Source organism: Culex pipiens, chromosome 3 (assembly GCF_016801865.2).
Source record: "Culex pipiens pallens isolate TS chromosome 3, TS_CPP_V2, whole genome shotgun sequence".
NCBI classification, from domain to species: Eukaryota; Metazoa; Arthropoda; class Insecta; order Diptera; family Culicidae; genus Culex; species Culex pipiens.
The window spans coordinates 15,660,907-15,680,786 of NC_068939.1; the positions used below are offsets into that span (position 1 = coordinate 15,660,907).

At 33.9% G+C, this 19,880-nt stretch overlaps 2 protein-coding genes across 6 annotated transcripts in view; both read right to left on the minus strand.

Moving 5' to 3' along the window:
* The window catches only part of LOC120418039 (neurocalcin homolog), a 328,306-nt gene that overhangs the window by 23,618 nt on the left and 284,808 nt on the right, over window positions 1-19,880 (minus strand). Inside the window, exon 1 of one of the 2 annotated variants that reach the window (XM_039580286.2) lies at window positions 4,309-4,441. The exons of the other annotated variant lie outside the window; for it this stretch is intronic. The gene's annotated coding sequence lies outside the window, so the exon portion shown is untranslated. Of the gene's footprint in view, window positions 1-4,308; window positions 4,442-19,880 lie in introns of those variants that run through there. 2 annotated transcript variants of the gene reach the window in all.
* LOC120418038 (neuronal calcium sensor 2) overlaps window positions 18,761-19,880 on the minus strand; it is a 280,465-nt gene continuing 279,345 nt past the window's right edge. For all 4 annotated transcript variants that reach the window (XM_052710711.1, XM_039580283.2, XM_039580284.2 and 1 more), the window contains one exon: window positions 18,761-19,776. In XM_052710711.1, coding sequence (XP_052566671.1) covers window positions 19,600-19,776 — 177 coding nt within the window. In that variant the 3' untranslated portion in view covers window positions 18,761-19,599. The remainder of the gene's footprint in view (window positions 19,777-19,880) is intronic.

Sequence of the window (19,880 nt, forward strand, 5' to 3'; positions counted from 1 at the left end):
GCTGGTCATACAAAATAGGTATCAGAATATTAGAAAACCTGTGCCTCAAAAAGGAATCTTCTGTTCCATTTGATGTCTCCAGCCAAAATGTTGAAAATTATTTCGCCACTTTAAAAATAAAATACATACGTGGATAAAAAAATACAGATTTTTATTTATTTTTAATTTGTTTATATGAAACTAAGGATTGCTGCAAAATTCGGTGCCAGAGTAAAACATTTTGAAAACAAAAATTATTTAAAAAATATATATTGTCAGCAAAATATCAAAATCATTTTTAAATGTAAAATCTTATTTGCAATCAAAATTGACCTTACACTTTTTGATTTAATGTGTTAATGCCTGTTAATTTACAATAGGGTTTCTCCTAATTCATGGAGTGTCTTAAAATCTTATTTTGAAAGATTTGAGATTTTTTCACCAAAAATATTTTTTCTGAAATTCATACTAAAAAAACAGATTTTTCACCGTTCTAAACTCTCTCAATTTAGTATAGAAGATTCCTAAAAATTCGCATTTTTCTATGATTTTTTATTTTTTATTGTTTTAGTAGCCTAAAATTTTATCGTATGAGCGATTCTCTCCCAAAACCGGAAATAGATTTTATTTGAAATGTTTGATTTGGCTAGAACATGTGAGGGCCTACCCTATGACCAAAGAAGATATTTTGTGTCATTGGTTCACCCTAGAGGTGGGCAAATAAAGAGCGAGCCGCTCAAAGAGCCGATTCACTGAAAAGAGCGAACGAACCGTGGCTCACAAAAAAAGAACCGCGGTTTTTTTTAAAACTCCGGTCTTTTGAAAGAACCGTTTCAATGCGGCTTGAATTTCGTTATGAATATAATTTATTGAACTCCATTAAAATGCTGTATTAAATTTCTTTTTGAGAATTGAAAAAAAAATCAAATATTTCAAGCTTATAAAAAAAATTTCTGAACAAAATGAAAAAAAGATTATTGCACAACTGATTGTACATTAAAGTTTTATCGGAATACAAATTTAAGAATAATTTGTAAAATATTTGTAAAATATTACCAAAAATCTACTGAATACTATAGAGATTTTGGAAAAAAAAATCCTTTTGTTCGATTAAACTTCAGCGTTTGTACAAAAGAGTTCACATTTTCATTTTCTCCAAATAAAATATCTGCATTAGTTCAATTCTTGCAGAAATAAACGCAGTTTAAAAACTAATCGCAATTTTTCCAGCATCCTAGATTTAAGTTTGGATGACATTCAATTAATCGAATGTTCTTGACATAGAGACCACCAAGACTTATGGTTTTCAAGAGCATTATCTCGTTTTGCCCACCTCTAGTTCACCCATACAATGTTTGCAGCTGTCCTTACAAGAAGGGTACTTAAATATTCGGAAATCTGTTCGATTTTTTTTATCAATTTAGTGTCTTCGACAAAGTTATTGGTATTGTTGAATTATCAGGATTATCAGAAAAAAAGTAAAAGGGAATATGTTTTAGGGAACAAAAATTCGCAACTTTTGAGCCATGGAGAAGTATGGTTAAACATTCTGCTGCCAAATTATGACTGTTTGAATAAATATTGATTTTTGAAAAAAAAATAATATCATTTAAACATTTTTTTTTACTTTTTTTTTTGTGTAAAATTGATTTTTTCCTTATTTTATTTATGATGGTTTAGCTTAAGTATGATCTATAAACTACTCTTAAATGATTAAGAATTTTAAAATCCAAGATGGCAGAAAAACGGCGGAAAAAACATATTGAAAAATATCTTTTTTTTAATTTAAATATCAAATTTTGACTAAAAATGGGATCACAGAACTAGAATTTGAGGGTAACAGTAATCAAATTAAAAAAGAAGAAAAAAAATTGTTTGGTTATGATTCGATTATCCAAAGTCTCATACAAACCTTCGGATGATCGAGACTTCGAATTATCGAGTCCGGACTGTATTTCAAAAACTGAAAAGACAAGCTAAGGTTTTAAAATTTTATTAAAAAAAAGTTTTTTGGAAGACAAAAAAGTTATCCATTGAAAACTTTTTATCATAAGTTTTTGAAAATGTAAAATTTTAAAATAAAATCGAAAAATGCAAAAATTGAAAATATAAAAATGTATTTATGTTTTTTTATATGTGTATGTTATATATTAGGGTGGGTACGGATTTTGAAAAGTTCTCAGATCAAGTTCTGGTGTGGTTCCCCTTGTAGGGCATACCCAAAGGGACTCTCACACCAAATTTCAGCTCATTTGGTTGAAAACTGGCTTGTCTCAAGCGGGTTCAATTTTACATGGAAATTACTATGGGAAATTTTGAATTTTCGTTCATTCGCTCCTACAGGCCTGGGGAAAACATGTAGAAACTTCTAGGATGGCCAGAAATGAGCGGAATCGTCTGGAGAACAACTTTTCCTAAGAGACCAGGTCGATTCGTTCAACCCCCATCGAGCTCAACGGCAATACATCCGGGGTTTTCGGAACCAACGGTTTTCCCCAGAAAAGCAACAAATTTTCCTTAGCATGCATAAATGCTTGATGAACACCGCGACGCCACATGTCAAACAGTTACCACGTGGACTAGCATCGCCTATAAAAAATTACTTTTTATTTTTTTTTGAACCATAGAATTAAAATTTATGGTGATCCTGATACTATTTAACTGTATTCTAAACCTCCAACTAAGAAAAAAAATGTTATGGTGCAAATTTTACAATCACGTGGTAGCTGTTTGACATGTGGCGTCGCGGTTTTCATCAAGCATTCATAGCATGCTAAGGAAAATTTGTTGCTTTTCTGGGGAAAACCGATGGTTCCGAAAACCCCGGATGTATTGCCGTTGAGCTCGATGGGGGTTGAACGAATCGACCTGGTCTCTTAGGAAAAGTTGTTCTCCAGACGATTCCGCTCATTTCTGACCATCCTAGAAGTTTCTACATGTTTTCCCCAGGCCTGTAGGAGCGAATGAACGAAAATTCAAAATTTCCCATAGTAATTTCCATGTAAAATTGAACCCGCTTGAGACAAGCCAGTTTTCAACCAAATGAGCTGAAATTTGGAGTGAGAGTCCCTTTGGGTATGCCCTACAAGGGGAACCACACCAGAACATGATCTGAGAACTTTTTAAAATCCGTACCCACCCTATTATATATGTGTTTAATTTTCTTAAATTTTCCATTTAACCCTCTACAACTCAATTTTTTTCGAAAATATTTATTTTTCCCGTGTTTAGGAGGTCCTTTTGAGCAACTTTTGTTCTACGAAAAACTTAACTTCTCTTGTTTTATGTTTTTCTTGTTTCATTTTTATTATTTCAATTTGCATTTATCTTGTTAAGTTTATGTTTGTTTTTGGTCGTATTTGTTCTATTCTACAACCTAATTTAATTACATTTTGCCTATTCAATTTTTTCACGTTTTTACAGTTACTTTTTTAAGTTTTTGCATGTTTTTCACATTTTCTCCTATAGAATTGCACCATCATCATTTAAATTGAAAAAAATGCGTAGATGCATAGTCTGGGGCACTACAAAAATTACTGCATACTTCTTTTTACTGAAAATATAGGAAATGTTAGTAAAAAACACAGCCAAAGATAACCCCTAAAAAAATTACATTTTTAAAAACATTGCATTGGCAAAGTCACATAAAACAAGTTAAAATACCAATCCTGAAATTTTCTAAAATTTTAAGAGTCCTTCTTTCCAATGCTTTTTAAGATCAAAAATCGTTTGGCAAATTGGTTTTTGGGGATTTTATAGATCGAAGCCCATCGGGGTTAGGTTGTAGAGGGTTTAGACTGTTAAGAAATAGCCTAGTTTAAATCAGTAAAACAATGTTTCAATGTAAATTATTTTATTTATCTATTTATACTTCCAAAGCTGAATCATATTGAAAATAAAAACCAGACCTTATTGCATGTTTTAGGATGACCTCTGGTATGCAAGAAGTATAAAAGAGATATTCAATTCTGTATATTATCAAATAACACTTTTCTGCAATTAAATGTCACATAATAGTGAGAAAATTGTTAGCTGCTCACAAGTGAATATCTATGAATACTTTGATTACTTTGAATATCTATGAATGCTGATAATAATATAAAAAAATTAAAATAAAAAACCACTAGTTCTGTGAAACTCCAAATGGTTAAAATTATATTTTCTTTAAGTTTTTTTTTTTTGTAATTCAGATCCATCATTTGATGTTGGAACTCAAAAGTCAAACCTCAAAACAAGAATTACACAAACAAAAAAATAATTTGCAAATTTTTTATGCTGTCAACATTAACTATAAACACATTAACAATAAACGTTTGAAACGAATCGAACCTAAATGCTTAGTTTTAAAACACTATCAATTCACTTTACAGTAAAAACAACACTTTAAAAACATTCACTAGATAAATTTACATGAAACAAACGACTTCTTGAAATAATTTGACTTAAACAACAAATTCAATCAACGTCATTAGGACAAATGTAAAAAGAAATTGTTGCTCGATTAGGTCAACTATTGTTCTCGCATGCAAACTTGCACGCAATTGCAATCATTTTCGAAACGGTCGTTGATCTGGACAGTAAGCCCCTTTATGAGTTATAACCAAACATTTTTCCCGTTTTATCGATTTTCATATCGGTAATTTCCTGTCATAACCTGTTTTCCCAAATTTCCAATCGTTTTCCCCCCCTCCAAAGGCTCAGCATCTCGATTGTTTCAACATGAAATTGCATTTTCAATTTCATCAATTTAAAATCGAATTTGAGAACAATACCGCCTCATTTTGCACCACCTTTCCCACCCGTTGGAAGTGGAGACTCCCTCCTAGATGGGTTTTTTATTTTCTGTGACTGCGTTACACAAAACAGGATCAGAGAGAAAAAACAAACGACCTTCCAAGTACCCCTTGCGCGATAGTAATTGAATTTCCTTTCCACCAGATGGAGCTTGGCCGCGGAGCAGGAAAAAAAAGAATCTTGGGTGTAGGGAAAATAGGTTTTCCTTCTTTGTTTTCTTTTTTTCGAGTCGTTTCGAGTGCAACTTTCTTTTCCCCCACCGAAGAGTGGTGGGTGGGAGTGCTCAAGAAGTGCAGACTTCCATCTTGTGTCATGTCAGAAATTTGAGCAGGAAGGCAAAAATTGTTTTTCTTTTGCCTTTTTGTTTCGATGTGCTCGCTCATCTGCGTTGTAATGATGAAACAAGTAAAATAATAAAGTTTTATTCGCATCAACTGCGATGGCTCTCTGAAATGAAGGTTTGTTGATGGAACAACTTTTCTGATTGTGGTGAAATGATGTCAGAACTGTCAGTTGATTGTTTTGGAGGTTTCATCATGATCAAATTTAAATAGTGCCTTTCCAATTAATTTGAAACATTTGATTTCATTTTACTTACTTCATAAATTCAAAATTGAAAATAAAAATCTTATCAAAATCTAAAATATAACTAAAAACATTTTTAGCATGAGGATAGGAATTGAATTTAAGATTATTTTGTCGTTAAAATTTGCCAACGTAGCTGGGTCACGTAACTCCAGTAATGTGGTACATGTTCAAACTCACTTCGCCTCCAAAGGTCCATCAGAATCAATTATCTGGGTTAGCCCATCTCTATCTCTCTCTTCACATCCGCAGAGAGCCATAAAGTGGGTGGGCTTAATCCTCGGGATGATAAAACACAAAACCCATAATTTGATTAATTAGAAATTGAATTCTATTCTCGTAACCTCAAAGCGGGGTCTGCAATTTCTGAAAGCATTAATGCTCGTTTTTTTCATTGGAAAAAATAATCAAAATGTTTACACATTGAAAAAATTAAACCAACCTTGAACCACCCTACAGCATCAGATAACCACCACCCTGATTCAAACAGAGTACTTTGTTTTATTGAGATGGGTCATGCCAAACCGGGGGTCTCTCCCTAACACCAACCCCCCACTTCCCCCGCATGGGTTATCAATACAATATAATGAAATTAAACCAGCTCACGGAGTCGGTTGCAGGCAGTTAGCTGCTGCTGGGGAAAAAGAAGGAAGCAAGATGATCAAGTGTGGACACGGGAGACCGTCGGGGATTGGAAAGACGCAACACCAGCCAGATTCAATTAACTCGCGATGAAGATGCCGATGCAGGGATGGGTGTGTGGGAGGTGATTGATTAAGGGTGAAGTTAACGATGCATCGTCTTTAATGGATTCTTTTTTTTCAATTAAATTAAGTTTAATTCAATCCATATTGAACTTTTTGATGTTTAAGAATTTGATGGATTCAACTAAATTTTTTTTTTATTAAAATCAGCTTCTTGATGAAATTTTGCGATACACAATTTCAAATGAATCAAATTGTTGATGATTTCAAACCTGATTTTAAAATCAAAAACACAACATAAATGCTTTAAAAATATGCCCGATGTTTTGCATAAAACATTACTCTTTTATCAACAGAAGTCATGACCAACCTTTACCTTGCCCTCTGATTGGAAATTTCAAAACAAAAATTTCTTTCAAAATTTTAAGTTTGGGTTTGGAAAAAACCAGTAAAATAAGGAGTGCCAACAAAATATTGTCCAACTTACAAATCGACGTCGTCGTGCTATCTTGTCGCACCCGCCATTTTGACGTTCCGAGAAAAACGCGTTTTAATGTTTGACCTTGAATATACAAAAACGAGAGCACGCAATGTAAACAATAACAAACACGTTTTGTTTGGCTGACCATTCTGTGCATTGTCCCAAAGTTTTGTTGAAGTTGGTTGCTGGAGTCCCGAGTTATAATTACAAATGTTTACCGTAGTCTAGCTTGTACGTGCGACAAACGCATCCTGACTTTCCTGGCCTGAAATCCCCTTGGCTTTTTGTCGCACTTACATCAATTTTCATGGAGTGACAAGATAGCACGACAAGATTGAAACTACTTTCATATGTATGCACGGAATTTTTTCGGTTTTTGTTGAATATCTCAGGATTGAAATCGAATTTTGGGGATCTGTGAAGGTCAAAAGGTGAGGCATTGTGAGCTGCACAAAATGGCGTTCTTAACTCAATTTGGCCCAAAATGCACGTACGACAAGTTAACACGATGGCGACGAAATGAAGACAGCTCAGCAACTATTGGACATATTAAGACTTTTAAAAGAAAAATAACATTAGTGACATTCTCTGATCATTCCAGATTTTTACTTTTCAAAGGCCAAGATATAACTTTTTGAAGTTAACAGTACAAAACACGAATAACACGAAATTTCAACACTACTTTAAGGGGTTACATACATGTAGAAAATCTAAAAATGTCATATTACGGCAAAATTGATAATTCCACTAAAAAGATTATTTCCAATCACTTCTGAAAGTTTTATTGAAGATATTCCGTGATTCAAGTGAGTGACAGACGATTAAAGTTTAAAATTTTGCCGGGCGCAAAACGAACTGTCAAACTTCTTGTGTGTTTTTCTCTAAACACAGAGTTGATTTATGGGTGCCACGATAACTCGAGATGGAATGGACCGAATTAGTTGAAATTTTGAATTAAGACTCTCAAGTGTGCATGACGAAGCCCGATTTTTAAAATTTGCCTTTTAAAAAAAATTTTAAATCAAAAACTTATGGTTTATTATATGAAAAACTTAAAAATATTTTTTTAACTTTATTTAAAATAAACTTTTTGAAAACCAGCCTTCGTCATGCACACGGACTCGGTTTAGCGAGTCTTTGCCAAAATTTTGAACCGATTTGGTCGAAGCAGTGTTGAGATATCGTGGCACCCGTTTTTTGAAACTACTTACTTCAAATAGCTTTATCTCGGCAAAAATACAACAAATTGTCTTCAAATTTGTTTTGTTAAAAGTTGAAAATGTATATTTCAATGCCCTGAAAACAAATTTAGAAAAAATAGTGTATGCTCATACCAACCTCTGGCATTTTTGCCGTACCCCCTTACCCGGGCAGACGGTAATAACAAAATTCATGTCATTTCAAATACTGTTAAAATAACAGAAAGTGTTATCATAACAATATTTGTTATTGGTCTGATATTGGTTGAAAGCCAAAACAACTTTGGAATAACATTTTTTGTTATGGCAGAATACCTGAAACTGTTATTGGGATGATCGAATTAGTTGTTAAAATAACAAAAAATAATAACAAAGATTTGTTCGAAGAATAACTAAAAATGTTATAAATCTGTTATTACAATAACAGTCCAATAAAAAAAAAATCATAACGACGAATAAAAAATCTTGTTATAAATTACATAACATGTTATTGGCCCAGTATTTTCAAAAATCAAAAAAAATATTTCCAAGCTATTTCCGTCTGCTCGGGTAACCATATAGGATCAAAATTTTGCATGACGAAGGCCGATTTCTAAAAAGCATATTTAATAAATAGATAAAAAAATTTGACAAAATTTCAAAATCGCTCTTTGTCAAGCACATGAGATATGTCTTGAGAGTCTTCCCCTCCTATGTCTGCCAATATGGTCTTTTCATTCACATCAATTTTGAATTATCTTCATGTATCTTTAAGGAGAGATTGGAAGTCATCTTTTGTTGGATTAAATTTTCTGTCATTAGAATTTTTTTATTTTTATGCGTTAATGTAACTTCTTATAGTTTCATAATTCGCAACATGGGTTTCAAACGAAGCAACATTTTCAATGCATTTTAAATTATTCAAGTGTTTTTTGTAGAATGGTCCAATTTTCAATAAAAATTCGGTATTTTTTAAGAACACTTTAATTTGTAATATCCATAATACTATATTCTTTATTTTTATTTTATATTTTTTGTTTAATACTCAATTTTAATGAATACCTTATTTTCAAAATATTGTATTTTTCATAAGGACCATTGCCAATATTTTTTGAAGTTTATGTCTCTCGACTCTGGCCAAAATGAAGGGAGGAGGAGCAAGTGCGGAAACAAAAAAAAAATTGAAATTGAATGGTTTTGACATTTGAATGAAAAAAGCGTTTTAAAATGCATTTCACACCTGCCCAGTTGTTTTGCAATCTTTAGTTTTAGAAATATCAAAGTATTGGCAAAATATTTTTCTTGCCGAAAAAAAAAACTTTTGCAGTACAATCGATCTCAAATATGACATTTCAAATTATTTTCAGTTCATTAGACTTCTTTTAACATTAAAATTTTGAAAAAAAAAAATTGTTTGCCCCTTGATTTTTCGGACCGATGTTGAAGGGGGGGGGGGCATAAACTTCAAAAAATATTTACAGCGGCCTAATATGAGTATTTCAGAAAAATGTGGTATTTTGTGAAAATTGGAGCAGTTCACAAACAAATCTCTAACGAAGTGAAAATTCATACAAAATTTAAAATTTCACATCGTTTGATACCCATGTCACAAGTTATACAAATTAGAGTATATTAGAAAATATACATGATTTTTTTGAAAATCTGAGTATTTAACAAAATATAAATTAATGAAATTTTGAAAAAGTTGGTCGTCATCGATCATGGCCGTTCATGGTCACCCGCGACAGACATGGACGACGAAACAAAGAGAAACGCAAAAAGTAACTTTGTCAAAACTTTTTTTCGTAAAATCGCGATAACTCGTGATGTTTATGAACAAACCCCTTATGTCTGTATATCAAAATTTTTGTAATTATCTGTTCTACAACTTTGTAGAATATTGTTACACTCTTAAAAATAACCCTGCAACTTTAGAAAAAACACTAAATTTTAAAATGAAAAATTTTGTTCTAAATGAAAAAATGACCCTTCTGGGTCAATGTAGATTCGAAAAGTACATGAAATTTTTCATAAAATGACATGTTCCAAAACTTTTTACAGTCAAGTAACGGAAAATGGGAAATTTTTTAAAACTTTTTTAAGTGTTTTTTTCGATGAAAAATACGTTTTTCCGGAATATTGAGTACGCCATCAAATCGGGCGTCTAATTTTACATAAAAGTCCCTTTGACACCAAATTTCTATCTCATCACCGTTTCAGGCTGCAAATTATTGAAAAACATTTATTTTTTCCCATGTTCAAAAATGGAAGGGGTCGTACCACCCCTCCGTCACGAGATATCAAAAAACGGACCTCGGATTCGTGATCAGGGACAAAAGTTACACCTGAGGACAAAGTTTCACGCAAATCGAAAAAGGGGTCGGGGCAACTTTTCCCGATTTCGTGTGAGTTGGTAGAGAATTACCCAATTACAAAATATAACTAATTGAATTATGAAAACTTGAGTATTTTTAATACCATAGCATTTTGTGAACATTTAAGTATTTTACAGAAAATAATTCTAATAAAATGAAATTTATACAAAGTTTTGCTTCGTTTGATATTGGTTTTCTGAATTATGAAAATTTTTAGTGTTATAAAAAATGCTTTGAAACTTACTATATTATCAAATAATATATATTCAAAGTGAATGCATTGAAAATTAAACATGAATGGAATGGATTGAGGTTGAGCTTTAGAAATATATTAAAAATGATCTAACGTCCGTTATTGTCGATAAGATTATCGATTATATTTTTAGCTTTTTTCATTTATCTGTTAATTTTTATGAAAAAAGATGGTGATATTTGAAAATATGTTGCAATGTGTTGCTATGTCTTCATGCCAAATTGTACAAAATAATATATTCGGTCGACTTTTGATGTAAAAACACTGAAAACTGATTTTGAGATAATTTCATAGAATTGTAGAAATCTGTTAAATTTGCTTCAAAAACTTTTTTATTGGGTGTCAAATATTGGTCAAATATGTAAGTTAGAGTTTCCCAAGGCATATTCATAAGAAATTTGATGAATATCAAGATGAATGCGCTGATTTTAAGCGACTTTTTTCTAAAGAAATATAAAAAAATCAAAAATATCTTTTAAAAATGCTCTTGACACCCGTCGAAATATTTCGGTATCCCACTAAATGTCGGGACAGAACCCTTCTTTCACGGTGCCAAATATCAGACTTGCCGAATTTCACACCTTAAGTTTGTTCTACGAAACACACCGTGCCCAATTTTAATCAAATTTTAGTGCTCCAAATGTAAGTTAATTGAACCTTTGAAGGGTTGAACTATTTGTATGTTACTTAAAGTATTCAAAGCTTATTAGTAGTTCTTAGTATGGTTGGTTTTATGATTGTTCGATATTTTCTCATGTTCCCTGTTTTTTTTACTTTACTTTTACTTAAATTAATCCAAATATAATTCATTGTTTGGCAATGCACTACTTTGATGTTTGAAAATCATGTTCTGTTTGGAGGAAAGTATCTCTTAGTGACTAATTCTTTTTATAATTTTTATCTTCACAAATATTCGGAACTCGATCGCCCTCACTATAATTACTTTACTTACCTGTTATGACAACCTGAGAAAATCAGAGTTTCAAATAAATCGTTTTAAGCCGATACAATTCAGTTATACGAATACTTGAATTTCTCCTTCAACTCAACAAAAACCAACATTCACCCAACGCAACATTCCGATAATTACAACTGAGCCAAGTCCTTCCCGAAGGAAACTTTTCGCATGCAAACAATTCCATCCCTGTTTAAACAAGCGAAAATTTCCCCGATTTCCAAAAGTTTCAACGAAAACTGGTAACAATTCGCCCTTACTCCGTGCTCACTTTCCACAATCGCAACAAAAAAGCAACACAGAACCATCTGTCGCAGAGGCCACGCACCGTTCAAGTGGAAAATTGAATTCCATTTCCCCCACGCCCACGCCCCTTTGGTCCGGAAAAGCCCCTTGGCCACGTCCATTCGCCACTCAAAGTGGCCATCGAACAAAATGCTAACAATAATAATAATCACAACAGACAATAAATTGTGTACTTTTTTTTTCCTTGCTTTTTCCACCCATTTGAGCGGTGTTTAAACACGACCCCAAAAGATGTAAAATTTTCGTCGAAATTATTATCTTTTCACTCTCTCACTCTAACGTTCAAGATTTTGCGTGCGATGAGGTTAGGAAAAAAGGGAAACCCCACTTTCTCGACCAAAACAAAACGCGCGCACCGCACTGTCACTGTCACTTTGTATTGACTACATGTATTTGTTTTTCTCTCTTTTGTTTTGTTTTCTCTTCTCATAAGCCATAAACAGCCAGAATGTTTGTTTGTTTTTGTTTTTCTCAAAGGACTTTTTTTTCTTGTTTTTTGTTCTGTTTAACATTAATTTGATTTTGTTTTTTTTCTTGTTTTGCATTTTTAAATGTGTTTTTTCAATTTGTCAAAGGTATGTTCATTTTTTTGGTGTTTTTTTCTTTCTTTTTTTGGTAATAAAGCGCGGGATTTTTCAAAAATTCGTTATCATTGTTTGCGTTTTGCTCTCTGAGGACATAATTGAAAACGAAAGGAAGGATTTTTTGTTTGTGTTTTTTGTTTGTTTATGTGTGAAAGTGAATGGTTTTTCGTGCTAATTTTTATGCACGTTTTTTCGACTCGTTTTTTTCTGGTTCCTGTGAGTGCGTTTGCATTTTTTTTAGTTTTTTTTTTGTATCATAGAATATAGGCTATATCAACATCCACTTTCTTGAAAAGATCGATAGAGGCGATACTTTAAATGACTTTCTCTTTGTTGTGAGTGTGTGTTTGTGTGCTTTTACGGTTTGTGATCCTTCAACAGCTTTTAGCGTGTTTGTTTTGTTTTTCTAATAGTTTTGAGTTGTTAGACTTTGTTCTATAAATTTCAATTACCATATTTTCCTTCTCTTCCTCCCATTATCTCTCTTTTGTTGTGCTAAACACATGTTAAAGTTTGTTTTGTGCAAAAATGGTTTTACATTTAGTAGTTGTTTGTTGTATTTTTGCGTTTTTTTTAAATATATGAACAGTGTGCGATTTACGTTTTAAATCTTAATTTTCTTTCTTTGCTCTCTTTTGCTTAATATATTTTTCATCTTTCGCTTAACTTAATATCAGTTGTTTGAGAGTGTTCTAGGTAGAAAATTGGATCGCGCAGAGAAAACCCGTCCAAAAAGGGGGGCGCTGGAGAAAACGTAAAATCGATCGAAAAGTTTGCTAAACTATGTTGGGTGAAAATATACACTCTTTTTTCTAACAGTTTTAAACTTATATACAAAATTGCAGCGCATGATTTGCAAATTGGTTAGTTTTTGTAAATGTTTGATTGAATGAACGAGAAAAGTCAACTGGAATATGTTTAACGATGAATTAAATCATTTATCTGAAAATTAAAACATTAGATAATGCTGATTAAACTGTGTATTTGAACAAAATTATTGCTACGCAATTTTAAAATCAATTTTCACTTCAGAACCGTATTGTCAAACTGATAATTTTGGTGGATTAACCGATGCAACATTTCAAAACATTTATCGAAATTATCAGTTTGACAATACGGCCCAGTGGATGGTACAAGGTTGAAATATTTCAATTGACATTCTTTTGAAATATTTCAATGTTTTGTTCAAACAAAAGTCGCGTTCCCATCTTCAACATCTGAAGGAGTTATTAGACTACGGCAAACAAACAAACAAACTCGCACATTTTGACAGTTTGTCTGCGTTGTTTGTTCGTCAACTTTTGTTTGCAGAAACGTCAACTTGTTGTATGTTTGTTTGATTTCCATAGCGAAAGCTCCTTGAGACGTAATATTAAACGAACAATTTTGGCCAATTTATTTTTGGAACGTCTCATCGATCAGTTTTCAGTTTTAGAAACTTTTCACATGCCATGTCGGTGAAAGGTTTAGCAGGAGCAATTTTCCGTGCCAAATGTCAGCTTGACTTATGCTACTAAAATTTGTGCGATGAAATATTTCAAAAAATCTAGCAAAATTGTAAATTTAACATAACGGCTCTAGTGGATGGTTCATAAATTGTTTTCGATCAAATGCCAAACGCTATTCAACTTTGTTGTGACAGTTGTCAAACCGCTGTCAGCTGTCAAAATTGACGGACAAAACATTTCATCGCAAGTCGATCGAATTTGTATTGTTAAACATACAATTTTGGTGAATTTTTTGAAACATTTCATCGTACAAATTTAATGGTACATGTCAGGCTGACGTTTGGCGATAAAATTTGTTGATCCTGGCCAAACTTTTCACCGACATGACATGATAAAATTGACCGATGAAATGTTTCAAAAAAATCCCTCAAAATTGTAGGTTTAACAACACGGCTCAGTTTCAAAACACTTTTCGCATACCATTTCGGTAAACAGTTTGGAGGAGATCAACTTTTCCATGCCAAATGTCAGCTTGACAAGTGCTTCTAATTTTTGAGCCATGAAATATTTCAACAAATCTAAGAAAATTTGTATATTTAACAATACGGCTCTAGTGGATGATTTATGAAATGTTGTTGATCAAATTTCAAACGCGATTTAATTTTGTTGTGACAAGTGTAAAACAACTGTCAGCTGTCAAAATTTATTGACGAAACATTTCATCACAAATCGATCAAATGTTGAAGATGGGACCGTGAGAATAAATTATGGCTTCGACAAACCAAGCGACGCGAAAATAAAAGAGGGGTCTTTCCTCGTGAGAGATTGCAGCGAAAAAGATGAAATTATACCATTTCTAATCAAATTCCAGTCGAAACAATCCAAATGGAATTGTTAATAGGATTAGTTCCCCGCTCGGACGAAAACTCGCATTTTTTCCGCCTCGCAACCTAAATTGATGCTGGAGAAACCATTCTCGTCACTCACTCCCCGCCCTCGTCATAATTCTCAATTTTCCGCGTGTCCGATGTCGCAATTGGACCCGTCCCGGGGCCATCATTGCCGATTCAGGAGACCCCGAAAACCTTTGTTTCGGGCATCGCGTAATTGCTGCCCCGAATCAGCGCCAGCTTCCGTGGGATGTGATTTGTCTTTTTTTTTCTTTTTTTTTTCGTCCCGAGAAAAAGATCGGGTCAGGCGAAATTCGGAAAATGGATCCCCACTCTCCACTCATTTAATCTGCGGAAAATGAAATATTCATGGCTGGCTGGCATCGGGGACACCCTGGAGGGCACTCCGGCGACAAAGACGATGTTCTTTGGCGAGGCAAAGTGATTATTTCGTACTTGAGGAGCGTTGCACTGTGAAAAATACGCTGAACTTAACAAGATTTCTTTTGGTGAATAAGATGAAATATTTCAAGCAAATGACGCACGGAGTCGACACCGTCAAGGCAGGGTTGTGAAACATTTCAAGCAAAACAAAAAATAATGATTTCTTACTGTGGTCAAATCCCAAACCCCATAGATTTGGGTTTAACATGAGCAAAATGTCTACATCCAAGCACTTTTCATGAGCTTTGTGGGATATAACGTTCTCAGAGCTATCGGTGGCAATGAAGCATGCGAACGCATGCGAAATAAAAGTATTTTTCCTGCTTAGTCAGGCGTTAGTGCTGTGCTAAAAAGGTCAGATTTCTTATGACCTTCAATCGAGTTTGAAGCAAAAAATCTACAAACCCGAACTGAATCTGTATTTCTTAAGAAACAAAACACAAAGCGACCGAAAGCCTACAAATAAATCAAACGGTGATTTATTTCGGGGCGGTTTCATTTTCACCTTCCCTGCAAGGGGCGACAAAACAAAGAAAAAGCCAGCGCAAACCGGCTGGTCCACGTGGCCGTCAGTGACGGATTAGGCGTGACAAGACCTCCCCGGGGAAGGGAGGGCAAAGAAAAATATGGGGTTTTCCCCGAGCCCAGCATCAGGTGTATTGTTGTCAAAGACCAGTTTGTCCCCTGGTTTTAAATGTCCTAAATCAATCTGCCCGCCAGGGGTTGGGTTTTGTTCTAAGTTGAAATGATGATCTCAACATCTTTTGCGGATATTCGTGAAATGGTTCACAAAATTTAATTTAAAGAAAATTCAATTGCTATATTTTTGCACTCTATTTTGACTAGAGAAAATTCAGCTGGCCGATTTACACTAATTTTCCAACTTATTTGGCAAAGCGTTTCACGCCAGTTCACCTTGAAAATACAACTCATTTTCCCATCTTCACCATTTGAGTTGTATTGTTAAATTTTGTGGATTTTCTGGAAACATTTCTTCGCACAAATTTAATGGCCCTTATCAGGACGACATTTGACGAAGAAGAGTCGGTCTCGGTAACTTAACAAACAAACTCGCACATTTTGACAGTTTGTCGCAGTTTGTCAACGTTTGTTTAAAAAAATTGCATACATTTTGTCTTGTTTGCAATTTTGGCAAACTGTCAAACGCGAAAAAGTGCAAGTTTGTTTGTTTGCCATAGTCTAAAACCACCTTAATAATACGGCTTTGGAGAAAAATCAATGAAATATTTCAACAGCCAACATTACCAAATATTTTGACGGATTTCAACATTGTCCTGAAAGATTTCAAAGCGTAATGTGCTGTCAAAATTGAAGCAATACGTATGAAGATTATATAAGGTAAGGTGGAATAGTAAAATTTGACCATTTTCCGGGCGAATTTCACCTGATTTTTTTCTATACGGTTGTTAAGCATGCCAAACTGAACCGAAATATGCTTTTAAAACAAAAATATTTTTTCAAGAAAATAAATTCATATAACGCGTTTTTTCGGTTCAGTTTGGAATGCTTAACAACCCTCCAGAAAAAAAAAATCCGGTGAAATTTGCCCGGAAAATGGTCAAAATTTCACTTTTCTGAAAATCTCCATATAAAATCCGGGTTTCGTGCTAACTATTTTGACAGCTGGGAAATCCCGCCTTACCTTATCTAATCTTCATACCTTGAGCAATACGTAAATTATGTTGCAATGTTGACACTTGTGGCTGTCACACTGTCATTCAATTTGTCTACCTATAAATTCAGCCAAATTACAAGACAGTGTACAAAATGGTTAGCAAAATAATAATATTTTGTTTTAGTAATTCTGCAAGCAAACACCGTAATGTCAAAGAGGCGCTTGTGGTCAAGTTATATAGATTAGATAAGATAAGGTGGGTTTCACACTATAGGTTTCCAAATTCGTAAACATTGAAATGTTTCCAATATCGTCAATTTTTTTCTCAATTTCGATGTACGTGTTTTCAATATTGACAAAATTTTTGTTCGAAATCGGAAAAAAGTGTTCACGATTTTGGAAACATTTCAATGTTTACGAATTCGGGAACATAGAGTTACCGGATATGCTTACAAGATTTCTTTCCGTGCACCAAATTCATTGAAATTTTAAACAACCCTACAGAAAATGAAAACTGGTAAAATTTTTATTCAAAATCCGGATTTCGTGCAAACTTTTTTTTGACAGCTGTAAAACTGATCTAGTCTAATTTAATATATACTCCTTGGCTTGCGATATGACAGCACACTCAAGTCGAATTATCAGACTGATGTGGGTAGTCAAAAAGGACTGATGAAATGTTTCAAAATATTTCACGTTAATGGATTGATGAATAATGCAACACTCTTGTTGACAATCATCACATAAATATGACGAAATCCAGTCTGCCACCCGCCCATCTCCGCGAATGCGAGTAAATAATTCAAAATCTTGCTAAATTTATATTTTAACATTCCGAGGATTTTGTGAAATTAGTCTTAGGCCAAACATAGATCTAGGGTTTTTTTTTCTCAAAAAATAGTTTCCGTAAAAGAGCACTCAGCTAGCAAAATCTAAACTTAGAAACATGTACCCTCCCTGTAAAGGCTTATAAATTGATCTCAGTTGAAAGGTTCTCCAAATCTCTAAATTGCAAATGTAACATCCTGGAATTCTAATAAACATCAATTGAATTGAACATTCCGTGGATTAATTTTCACATGAAATTTGATGGGAATCAACTCTTTTTACCCAAATGTCAGCCATGTTCCGTTGAAATTTACCTATGAATTGTTTTAAACATATTACTAAAATTATAAACATGTTAAATAACCCATTAAAAGTCCCAAAATCGATACAGATACAGACCAAATACAGACTTTTCTCCAACGAAATACAGACCTCCATTGAAAAAATGACACCACTGCTGATGAAATGTTTCACGAAAGTCTGCCACGGTGGATCGATGTGCAAAGGAAATATTTCATGCTATATTTGGGTTTTTTGGTTCATTTCATTGAGTTGTGTTATTCAGTTAAAGAATCTTTCAAGATCGTCGAAAAAGTGCATTAATATTGCAAATTCATTCAGCAAAATCCCATAGTATTATGCCCAATCATGCCTTCAGCACAGCAACTGTATGAAAAAGTAAAAAAAATATCCATAGAAAATCACCTTTCAACCTTCTCCCACACAAAGAAAGACCCCGTTTTTTTTCGCTAGCTTGAGCTTACCTTTCGTCGTCAAAGAAGAAAGCTCAATGAACCTACCTACCGCGAAAGAATGTGAAATTTCGGGTTAGAAAACGTTTTTTTTTGCTCCCGTTTTCTTTAATACACGCGATTTTTTTTTGTACGTGTGCAATGCTTGGATTGTGCCAGTATGTGTGAGTTTTTTTGTGTATTTCCGCGCTTATGCAAAGTAATGATTGTGAAACTGTGATGAAAACCGCTCAAATGGAATGAAATCGTTACATTTTGTTACGCTTAATGTGTTATTGATTTTTGTTGTTTTCTTTTTGTTAATTATAGAAAAAGAGAGAAAAATACTCACGGTAGAAATTGGGGGGAAAAAGTTGTGTCGTCTTAAAAATATACACACTTAAATGCGGCAGAAACCCGAATGCGTAACGAGAAAGTAGAGGTTGGGAGACTTAAGTTAAGTTACTTGTTGTAAACGTGTTTTGTTAAACATTCGCTTGTCCTCGAGTGCGCGGGGGGTGAAGGCTCATTCCACCCTTCGTCACCCGTTTTTGTCAGCATTTTTTTGCGGCAACTTTTTTGTTATGGATTTTGCTTTACTACTAAGGAAAAGGGACACACACGTGGACTTTTCAAAAGGGGCAGAAAACGGGGAAAGAAGCAACGCGGTGGTCGATTTGCCACGCAAAATTTTAAATTTTAAATCTTTGTTTTTCAAAATCGGCTTATGATTCCACACACTAACAACTGGTATTTTCGCTTACAATGTAATTATAAAAATGATTAGATGACACGGTTTTTTGCGCTTATGTTTGCCTTTTGTGTGTGTGTGTGTTTGTTTTTTCTTTACTTTCTTTCTGACTATTTGCTGCTTTAATTAACTAATCCAATGATTATCATATATTTTGTCTGCCCTAGTTGCTTCTTCTTCTCTTTTTTTCCAACACTCGCACAACTTGTTCGACATTTGCGTGCGCACGATTTGCATCTGTGTTTAATACCCAATTACGATTAACGATGTTTTTTTGCTTTAATTACTGGTTTTGTTTGTGGTGCAATTTTGCGCTCTTTTTGAATGTGTGCTTTTTTGCTTACCTTTGTTTTGACTGTAACAAAAAAAAAACAAAAAAATCAACTTTCTCCACTTTCTTTCTGCTTGCGTTTGTGTGAAAAATTACGATTATTTCATTCCATTGTCATTAAGTTTAGCATTCCTCTCGTTAATTAGCTTACCTAACGCGGTCCTTTTTTTGTGTGTTTGAATAAATCGCGTCAGCTTTTTCGGGTCCTACAAACAACTGTCATTCACGTTAAATTCCCCCCTCTGCAACTCTCTCTCTCTATCTCTCCCTTCTTACACTCCCATCTAACCTTACTAATAATATCTATTAGAGAGTTTTTTGTGTGTTTTTTTTTTTTTCATTAAGCTTAAGGTGCCAACATTTTGGACAGCTCCTCGTCCTGCAGGCAACCCTTCAGGAACTCGTCCTGCGTCAGCTGGCCGTCGTTATTTTCGTCCATCTTGGCGAAGATGTTTTTCGCGCGCTCCTCCGCCGAGTCGGCCGGTTTGTTCGACGAGCACGCGCCCAGCATGTCGTATATCGCCTGCAAAAGAAAAATAGGAGAGAGGAAAAATAAACATTTAGTTGAAGGTTATTGTGATTAAGCTTACAAGTAATGTTTCAAATGTCACCCATAAATGAAGCATT